The sequence below is a fragment of the Nematostella vectensis genome, chromosome 7 (assembly GCF_932526225.1).
Source record: "Nematostella vectensis chromosome 7, jaNemVect1.1, whole genome shotgun sequence".
In the NCBI taxonomy this organism is placed as follows: domain Eukaryota; kingdom Metazoa; phylum Cnidaria; class Anthozoa; order Actiniaria; family Edwardsiidae; genus Nematostella; species Nematostella vectensis.
In genome coordinates this window covers 8,020,640-8,031,832 of record NC_064040.1, presented here as the reverse complement: position 1 = coordinate 8,031,832, position 11,193 = coordinate 8,020,640, and the positions used below count along the sequence as shown (strand labels likewise).

The 11,193-nt window shown below is 41.8% G+C and overlaps 1 protein-coding gene across 1 annotated transcript in view; it reads left to right on the top strand.

Moving 5' to 3' along the window:
* The first annotated feature begins 495 nt into the window (after positions 1–495).
* LOC5504439 overlaps positions 496–11,193 on the top strand; it is a 15,484-nt gene continuing 4,786 nt past the window's right edge. Inside the window, exons 1-3 of the mRNA XM_048730232.1 lie at positions 496–919; positions 6,042–6,116; positions 6,477–7,507. Coding sequence (XP_048586189.1) covers positions 6,057–6,116; positions 6,477–7,507 — 1,091 coding nt within the window. The 5' untranslated portion in view covers positions 496–919; positions 6,042–6,056. The remainder of the gene's footprint in view (positions 920–6,041; positions 6,117–6,476; positions 7,508–11,193) is intronic.

Below are 11,193 nucleotides of genomic sequence, written 5' to 3'. Positions count from 1 at the left end.
CACAAACTTTAAGTGTATGCTTGAAGAAACAGGTTAAGTGCGTCGCAAAATCTGAGCTGCAAGCTGTTATGCTCTTGTACCAGGTTACAGGCAACCTGCCAGGTTGCTTATATAGGTATTTTTAGACACGATTTGACAATAAGGCTTACTCCTCAGAGAAGAGGTCTGAGAGGACTCAAACAAAATTGACCGAAAGTAACAGCGCGCATGCCTACACGCTATTAAAGTGTTGAGTGAATATGAAAATTCAAGAGCAAAAGATAACATTGTTAAGGTAATACCGTTTTATTGTCACCAATATCTGATTCTTGTCTATAAAATCTGTTTATGGGTTTGAGAGCTGGAAAACCTGAAACGATTTACTCCCCTTCCACCCTTTTTTGGCCTAACGGAATCACCCCCCCCCCCCCCCTCCCCCACCTACCGCCCTCGCCCCCAGCCCCCTCCCGCCCAAATGACTAATATAGATTCCGATGTGCTCGCAAAATGCAAATTCCTCTGCTCCATTTCTCTTATCTTTCTCTATGTTCGCAATGCACCTCTAAATGGCCCTCCAGTCTTGTACGCACGATGGTTTTATTAGGATGTCGTGCTCGGTCTACACATTATCATTATCACTATTATCGCGCTTTGTTGTATTTAGGAACAGGCTGCCTCAAGTAATCGATATAAGTCGGTCTTGTCGTAACCCGAGCAGGGCTGGCTAACCCCGCGACCCTGTTTTTAGCACAGCACGCCAAGCTCCGTACATACCTCACAAGACAAGCCATTGGCTGTAGCAGTGCTAACTAGGAGAACTGCTGGCTTTTCAACCATCTGTCCACCGTTAAAAACCGCCTTAGGCATAGAGCCCGCCTGTGTATACGCCTACCTGTGAGCTCATCTCGCTGTGCCGCTCGACGGTGGAGCAAGTGATTCTGTAAGTAACTATGGATTCTTAAGTGTGATTTTAAACCAAGCACAAAGCTATTACCCCTAACTACATCTACTGATATATTATAGCGTTTTAATGGCTTTATAATATTCCCGTGAAGCGGAATTAGCGAGGTTTAGTAGGGTTGGTATCATGCGTGAGATCTCTCATGTTTGTCCTGTGATTTTGACACCTCCGTTAGGCACCAAATATGCACATTTAAGTATAAAAGAATAGCTCTAGTTCGCTATCTCTATTTACTTCCCTTTTATTTAAGCATCTGCGTGGGTTGTGTTCACCCATTAAGTTTTTGTGAAGCCTTTGTCTTGGACACTATGCTTTCGTTATGTTTGTTTATCAATCTTACTATCGTATCCTACGGCTAAAGTGAACATGCATTAGGACGAATTTTGTTATTTTTTTTTGTTTTGAAACCAAGCAACATTAGACATTACCCACAGACTGATATATACTTTATTGTCTGGAACCATCACGTAGTAAAAGATATTTTCGAATTCATCTTGACCCTCTTCTAAGGAATCTGTCATTTCACCATAAGAACTTGAAAACTGGCCCACATATCCGAGTACAGTAAAAGCCCTCCAGTTCCTAGAAGTGCAGGGTTTCTTTCCTTTTGCTCTCGCTTATCCGGAGCCAAGGTAAGAAAATGAATTACAGCTTTAAAAGCTTGTTCAAACAGCTTTTTAATCACCTTAAACGCCTTGACATCATTTACAGCTTCAAGAAGACGTAAGACCTGTTTCTCGAGCGAAAAAAAAAACACATCGCTCCCCTTCCGTGTCCGGTAGCTAAATCCAATCTTATGACACCTCGGATGGTGACAAGGAATAAGACAAGCCGACAAGATTTTGTCATTCATGTTTACTAGTCCTGCCCCCCATGCGTTTAGCTTGGATAATATCATGTTTACCCTCAAAATATGCGCGACTCAAAGGGTTAGTTGCCTAAACTCGTCTCAATAGAGGATTTACTTTGATGCAGGGCGCCTAGTCATGTGTAATGATCAGAAATAATGTTTTCTTGTCGTTCACTTAAACAAACCCTCTCGGCGATAAGTTGGCGTACTTGTGATTTTCTTTGATCTTCCTTTCTAGCTGTCAGGAGACATTAGTTGCTATGGGGACCGCATACTCATAGGAAATAATTGAAATCTGATTTGAGCGCGTGGTTAGCTTTATATCTTTAGAAAGATGTTGATGTGCGCAAAGTAGTCTGTAAGTATCCTATCGAAGATTATCCGAGAGAAAAACTAATATTTTCCGGTGCGTATGAGATAACGCGGGTATATCTCCATGGCGTTCCCCTAGCAGGTCGGGGTTATGTCTCAGTGTACGAACGGCGCAAATATCACGCTATGATCGGTTTAGACATGGTTTAAACACAGCGCCAGCATTGACGAGCCGTTTCTTCCCAGATTATGTTAGCGCGGTTTTCACGTACCTTTACAGCTAATAGTTTAGTGCTAGTGATTCTAGGCCTTTTACCCGAAATCAAGTTATTTACTTTGTACACGAAGAGCTGTCAATGCCGTCATTCAAACTTACATTCTAATTACACAGCTCGATGTAGGTGAAAAGCTATCGACATGCCTCATCTTAGAGTCAAGAATAGTTCTTATTGTATCCACATTATACACAGAGATTTATCATCCTGGAGGATTAAAGCTATTGAATCTCGGGTTTGCTCTGCGCTGCTGTTTTGTGAGAGAGGGGGAGCTTGATTTTAATTCCCAGTGGCAGACCAATGTCAGACGTCTCAACGCGATAGTGGCATTAGATAAGAAAACTCAGGCGCGTTTTTAGGGCGGGCGCAATGCAAGGGGACGTACCATTCCCCCTCCTCCACACCGCCAAAATATATTTTCTCATTGAACAGACTTTGGCTTTTTGGTTCAGCAACACCGCTACTGTGTCTGAGACGGGAACCCATGTTTCTCTTAGAACCCTTATACTATTCCTTGATTTAAAGCTAAGACAATACGGCGAGTGTCATATCAAGTAGACCAACCCCGCCATTATTTTACGCTCCCACAGAAAACCGAGTCACAACAGCCTCTTTTCCCATAAAATATTGTCAATTAAGTATCAGACTTCAATAATGAATGGTTATTTCTTGTACCTTATTACATTTTATTTTCGCGTCACTTTAATTTCGCGAACTTAAAGTGACGCGAAAATTAAGTGTCGCGAAAATTCGGATGAACGAAAATTAAGTGAGTACACAAGAAGCCTTTGGGGGAGTATTGGCCGTTTAAATAGCTTTATGGAAACACCTTGTCTATTTAGTCATCTAATGTACATATATTACGGTAAAGGGTTGCCTTGGACTAAATTTAGCCCACGCATCTTTTTGTTACAAATTGTTTCAGTTTTGATGATTACAGCACATTTTAATCCCCCTTGTTTTGCTTGATTTTATTATCCCGAAATCGCGAAAATAAAGTGATCTGTTTTTTTACGAAAATAGACAAATTGCGAAAATAAAGTGTCGCGAAATATTGCCATCTTTAAATCGCAAAATTTTGACGTGGCGAAAATTAATGGTGATTAGGTAAATTGACCGTTGTAATTTTAATGTAAACAATAACAAAGAAGTGGTTGGTCAACACTCTTTAAAACTAGGGTCTACCCAGCTACCTCCCGCTCTGGGTGCGGCTCCACTAGAGGCTCCACCGGCACTGGTACCCTTAGATAGAAAACAGGCTTCAGTTTCTTTACTTATGAAGTACTTTATTGACGAAGTTTGATATATCTTGAACTGGGGGTATCAAGTAACACACTTAGAAACACTCTTAGATGGCAATACAGAAATGACACGAAATATCTTTACCGTATATTAACCGGTGTAAGGTTGCAAGACATAACAGACTCAGTCATTTTGTTTCCTTGGCGATATGCAAAAAGTTATATGAACAAAGCCTAACGCAGGGTAACGATATCATTTGTTATCTGTTTTGTTATTCTAGCACAATAGTGAGTGTGTATCCAGGTTTTTGTATCATTACACAATTTCATCAATCAACAAATAAAGTAATATTATCTGTTGATAAAAGCATCGCCATACTACCTAACATCACCTCAAGACGCCATTAAGTTCTCAAAGGGGGGGGGGGGGGCAACATGATAGGCGACAAGTGTTGTGACGCCATCAATTCGATTGTGTCCATCTCGTTGCCTCCCCTCTCGCGGTTTTGCAGATTATGTGACAATGGTGTTACAAACCCTTGATGCTAAGTCGAGGTATTACATTCTGTGCGAGGTATTACATTTTGTGCGCGGTATTACATTCCGTGCGAGGTACTACATTCTGTGGCAAAAGCTAAACGAGGTATTACATTCTATGCGAGGTACTACATTCTGTGGCAAAAGCTAAACGAGGTATTACATTCCGTGCGAGGTATTACATTCTGTGGTAAAAGCTAAACGAGGTATTATATTCTATGCGAGGTACTACATTCTGTGGCAAAAGCTAACGGGGTATTACATTCTATGCGAGGTACTACATTCTATGGCAAAAGCTAAACAAGGTATTACATTCCGTGCGAGGTACTACATTTTGTTCGCGGTATTACATTCTGCGCGAGGTATTACATTTTGTGCGCGGTATTACATTCCGTGCGAGGTACTACATTCTGTGGCGTGTGTAACATTCTGTGCGAGGTATTACATTCTGTGCAAAGTATTACATTCTATGCGAGGTACTACATTCTGTGGCGTGGGTAACAGGGCTCTTTAACACATTGACCCCTCAAACGGCCTGTACCGGCTTTGGGAAGTACCCACAACCCAAAAAATTCGTAAATGCAAACTAAACACAACAAGATGAAGATACTCAGGCATCAGTCTAAGGGATGAATGGTCTTGAAGATATACATCCAACCAAGGTGTTGGCAACTACTCTTAAGCCAAATAATAGCACAGGTTCTTTGACAAATTTCAAATCGAACAAGGAAAGAAAAGCAGAATCACCCCTCTCAATAAAACGCCCAAAATACAACACAAGGGAGAGAGATCAGCAAACACAGCTCAAGACACAAATAGATACCTTTATTCTGATCCTCCAGGTTCATTTCTATGCCCTCAAAACACAATGTCCACTCCTTGAAGGCTTGTAAAACCACAAAGATGCCTTTACGGATTGCAAAGCATTCTGGGAGATCCAGGGAAAAATTCACGAGGGGAGGACCAGTCAACACTCCTCTCCCCAAAGTCAGATGGTTTTTTAGAAGTCTTTTCACCCCGAAGCCAAACAAATCAATTCCAGGTCATACAGACCCAGAATAGCAGTGTAAACAATTTTGGAATCAATTTGGTTTCAGAAAAGACAGCATTTAGGAGAGCTGTGGTGATTCATTAGAAAATTATTTTCTCATCCAGGCAAAGCCAAACAAGAAAAAATCATCATGAATCCACCTTTGCTTGCAAATATCCATAAGCAAAGCACTCAATTATGCCCCAAAAGACTTCATGATGTCCTGAGACACTCTCCTAATATGCTCATAGCTGTATTTTTTATGAAAAATACAAGCAACCATCAACTTGTGCTGGCTTCAGCACAACGACGAGGGATTAAAAGTGGGGACCGCAAAGCACTGTTGGAAAGCTTGGATACCGCTGACTAGGTGCAGCTGTGTTTGACTTTGACGGGCTGTATAAAACTCAGAATAGGGGTGGGGGGTATCTGTTTTTCAGTCTGTTTTTTTGTAAATTCAGCTCAAAAACAGCCAGGAGTCAATGGGTTAAACTCAGAAGGAATTGCATTGAAAGAAAATGTAATTGAAGTCCATTTCTTCTCTTTTCCTGTCAATAGCCTTTACGCTTATTTTCACGCGCGTTTAGTTAACTCCGAATTCTTCTCTTCTGCCACCCTACACTAGTTTAAACACAACGCTTAGTAAAAAGACGAGAGAATGCGGCACTCGAGCATTGGTATGTCGTGAGTTGATGCTACGTAACTAGGCAACGATTTAAGCTACGGGAAGTAAGTTTTAATTCCTCTTGTCTTGGATAAAATGCTAGTATTGTGACAACCCTCAAGTATGACGGGGTCACTACACACTTGAGGCTGTATTGCTGACTCATACGCTGTTTTGTTTCTGTTTCTTAAGGTCACTCCTTCAGCCATGAATGACTCGATGTCGGGTTCTACTGTTCTACCTTCTACAGGCTACGGCCTTACAGAGGTTTGTCAACGCATGAAAAAACTTTGCAATGTCCCCCTGTGGTTACTGTTGTCTACCTCTACTGACTACTCACACTTAATTGGTTTTGTTCAAGGCACTTAAATGATGAATAACTCTTCCCTTGTAGGTACTGGTAGCTATCTTTGCTATCTCACAGTTTTATTTCCGTTTATCAAAGGCGCGCATAACGAATAACTCGGCAAAGTTGTCTTGTGGATACTCTCGACTACCTCCGCTTTTATTTCTATTTACAAAGGCACTAAAATAAATACCTCGGCCATTTTTCCTTGTGGGTACTGTGGGGTACCTCTGCTGACACTCACACTCATACTCACACTTAACTGTTATTTCTGTTTTAAGGTCATAGATAACTCGACGAATGCAACCGGCTCGATCCCACCCATGCATTACTATCCCATCGAAGTCAAAATCGCCATGCGTACAATCCAGGGCCTGACCGCTATCATCGGTACCTTAGGTAACCTGCTGGTATGTGTAGTGATCCTCACTCGGAATACCCGCTCCTCCATTCGGCTATATCTGCTAAGTCTGGCAGTAGCCGACCTTGGAATTCTTCTTGTGATCTTCCCCGCACTTGTAGTCCGAATGGAGCCCATACCCTGGCCATTTGGAGTGTTCGGATGTACTTATGTTGTGGGGATTTCGGAGATGTTCTACCCGGCGTCAATATGGACCATGACACTCATTGCGTTATCGCGCTATGTGAATATCACCGCAACGACGCAAGTGGCGCCGCTAGGTCATACCGAGCGCACGTTTCGTAATAAGCGCACGCACATCTCACTCGCGTGCTTGTGGGTCGCTTCATTCCTATCCTCCAGTGTCCCACTTTTCGTCATGTTGGAGTATGATCCTGTGCGCAAGATTTGCATTACAAAGTGGCCGAAACAAAATACGTTCATGTACATGCAACTTTACCTACTCACCTTAACTTTGATCTACTATTTCATCCCACTAGCTGTAATATGCGCTACGTATTGGGGCATACGACAAAGGCTTAACCGAAGCATTCGCTTCCACCGCACAATTCACACGGTGGGAAGCTCACAAAATGCTATGCAACTCCATAGCATCAAAGCCAAGAAGATATTAACTCCGCTGGTTCTGGCTTTTGCTAGTCTTATGTTGCCTATAACTATCGCTCGCCTTCTGCTGATTTACAGCCCGAACATTTATCGCTACCGGTACTTCCAAGTCATGTACGACGTCTTCCTCTTCTGCATTCTCCTCAACAGCGCTATCGACCCGCTCATTTATTACATCGTCAACTCGGACTTTCGCAAGGGGATCCAGGAGATCATTTACAGGTGCCGAGGACACGAGCACGCTCACGAGCCGGCTACGAACACCATCGTGATGAGTAGACAATAGCAACGAATTGTAATACCATCCCTGAACAGTCTGGCAGTGCCCCCCGTATTTCTTTGCGCAGTAAAACTAGACTTGTAGTCGGTGAGGCGTGAAGCTAGGAGAGGGGTGGTGTGATGGTGGTTGGGGGGGGGGGGGGGGGGGGGGCGGGAGAGGGTTAGGTAGCGTATCCTCCCTCAGCCCAAAAAGTCGGTGTTTCGTTTTGAAAAATCTCGGATTTTACGCCGTTTTGTATAGTGTTATACCGGAAGGTCCGGAAAGGAGGGGAGGGGGGCTGTTTAAATCGATAGACTATCTATGACTGCACCCCCCCTCCTCATGAAAGCCTCGCTATACGCTCCTTTGGCACCATAACAAAGTAGCTCATCAGTATTGTATAAGTGAATAAAGTGGGACGTGTGTATAGCAGCGGAACAGATGAATCTAGAAATCAGCAAAATTGTTCAGATGTCCAATCCGTCCCCTTCTCTACCCAACACATTTACAGATTGAGGCCAAACGTTGCTCCTAGGCTCCAGTGCTCTGTGGTTTCGTGGAGGGGAAATAGGGAGAACACGAGAGTTGTGAGTTGTTAGCAAAAAAACACCAATGCGTAGAGTGATTTTCAAAAACCCGCGAAATACTATTTAGTTTAGTTAGTACTAATACACTGTAATGTCTTTGTTCTCTTTTGTTCTTGCTTGACTATTACACTTTAATAATTACATTTTGTTCCACGGGATTTTGAAAACCACTCTACTTCGCAGAATTCTTTATCCGTCATTGCAGTAAGTTTTCTAAAGAAAGTATTTTAAGGAGGCTAATTGATAATTGTGCGGTACTCGCATTCCAAGTTAATTCCTTGTCTAGCCTACGTGTAGGCTTTGATAGTTTTTCCGGCACGAAAACCCCGAAAACACGTTCGCATAACCCGGCCGCCATCTTGGATAATGCTCTCCGCAGGGGGAGGTGGAAGAAAAATGCGCGCATTTTTTTCTCCCTTTCCCCTACGGAACGCATTATCCAAAATGGCGGCCGTGGTATGCGAACTCCGAGTTATCGGTGTTTTAGTAACGGAAAACTATCAAAGCCTACTTGTCGCGCGTGGTTGCATTATTGGCGCACAAAAACCAACAACTAACACGGGCTTGACTTTTCTTTACATTGTGGTCTTGCGCCGAATTAAGCCAACACTTATTCAAACTTTAATTTCAAGTCTTATAAGTAGAACAAAAAGAGCAAAGCATTCAAGGAATCAGGAGCAGGGAATTTAGCAAGTCAAGGGTTCATCCGTGATGCATTGCGCTCGTCTAGTCCTGTCCGTGATGCATTGCATGTCTTAGTCTAAGGCCACAAGATTTACTTTAGGAGAAACACCATAGTGTACATTTGTGTACATTTAGTCAGATTGCATGGCCCAACTAAGGAAAGAAAGGAGAAAGGGAAGAAAGTGTTGAGTTATATGAAAAGAAGGAAGACAAAAAAATTGAATATTATTAAAGCCTTTACCGTCTGACGTGGCTGTATCTCGCTAGGAAAGACAGAGTCAGCCGACTGAGATATATTTAACAATGGATGGCAGAACCCCTGGGGGAGGGGGGGGGGGGGGGCTGGGGCATTGCACGGCTAACAGAAGAGAAGATATATATCCTGTGTTTCGTTTTATAGAGGATCGACCCCCCTCCCCCCAACAAAAAAAAATACGTATATCTATATTTCCGTCTATAGTTATGGTTACTTATTATAACCACGGCTGGTAGGCGAGGATCGTCTCGCCTTTTGTCGGTTTATTTAGTATTCGTTTAATTGTAGGCAGGGCTCAGTTCATCCCCGCCGACTCTTCTCGTATTTCACCCACGCTTCAACAACAACGGTTTCTTGTCAATCCCGAAACCAAGTGGATGTAACTTTTAAAGAAAGAGACTTTATTTATAATGACAGCTGTCAATCATTAATCAGCTCTCCAATCACACTTGTTTATATTCTTTATTAAACAAAAATAGAAAATGGTGACAGGAAACATGGGAAATGGGTAATATTACACTGACATGGCAAACACCATGCTATTTTGCGCTCTTAGGAGAACTGTGTGTGTACATATTTGGAGACTTAATATCTAAGAAACGTCAGCTGTCGCACAGGAAGTTAGTGTAAACTTGTTATATCTGTGTTCATCCAGCCAAAATGGCCTCTCTGTCAAACAAAACGCATTTGTCTTAAATCAAATTAGATTTTAATGGGAATTATCTCTATCCTTGCGAGATTATCTGTTGACCTGCTTGTATTGTTGGGTGTTTGTGCGTCCATGTATTGCCCTGCGGATGTTTCTCTGGCATTAGGCTTAATGACAAGGATTTGTTGTGTGGGAGTTGGGCATGAATTAGGCTTTCACTAGGAAGTTTCCTGTTTACCTGTTTAAGGCACACTATATGGTTTAGCTTTAATTAACCGCTCCCTGAAAAAAAGTGGCTACGCACATGCACCGTCGTTGTTTCGCGCCATCTAAAGGTCCTTTATAACACACTCTACTGCAAACGTTTTTAGCACATTGCGAACCTTTTTATTCTTGACTGGTTCATTGCCTTAAGAACAATGGAGTTTTATGACTGGGAGAAATGTATTTCTTTCGTTAGTTTCCGCTTGAATTTGCTCTAGTCTAAAGTAGCACAAGCGTTTGTTTACTGCTCTCTCTGGCACGTTTTACTACTTATTCATTGTATTTGCATCATTCCTACAAGGTTCAAGCGCGTTTGCGTTGATGAAATATTAGGCTTATTATGTGATTTGGTGTTATCGTATTAAAAATAACAAATACGCATTTTCCATGGCTACCTTTTTTCTGAGAAAGCACAGATGACGCCATGTAAATTGAAACACATGTCCCCAATCTTGATTCAAAATTTTAGCCAAAAAAGGCGCGGGGATTTTGTGGTACAATAAGGATAGCAGCATTAAGTGGTGAATACAGGATGAGAGAAAGGCAAAAGGGAAGTCGTGCATTTCATAATGTTGTTGTGACGTCACAGGATAATCTTTAATTATAGCAGACTTTTGATAGATACTTTTATTTTTTTAACGTCGCTGTGCCTTTTATCCAAGGAATTTTTGATGTGATTGTTCATTTTTTTCTAGAGATTTTATCTAGCTCTTTTTTTTTTTTTTGGGGGGGGGGAGATATCAAATATGGCCGGTTTTTTAAATATGGCCGGTCCTTTAGACAGTTACAGTACGGCGTAAAAAAGCCGATGAATAATTCAGAAACATCCTATCATTTCATTGAAAAAATACGAAGGTTGAACTTGAAGTTATTGATAATCTCAATTCGCATCTCTGTGTACATTTTGTAGGAGGAGCCGAGAATTTTCCTCACTATACCCCAAATACAAGAAAAGTCATGTAGCAAAAACAATACGGCGTCTCCTATACAGATTACAATCTCGGCCCAGACAATTCCAATTTCCGAGGATAAGTACATTTGAAGATCAATCACTCGGTAAATTGGTAGTCAGTTTTCTGAACGGTGCGTTAGAGGTATTATCTAATTGAAAAAAGGGTGAAAATTCTAAGTGTTTTTTTTTAGCGGAACAGCTGAATTAGCCGAATGCATTTGCTAATTGACAAGTCAAATCTTGTTAAATGACACCAGAAATTGCCCAAAGCTGTGAATTAAGTTAAATTTGTATTGAAAATAAATAGTAAACACGGGTGT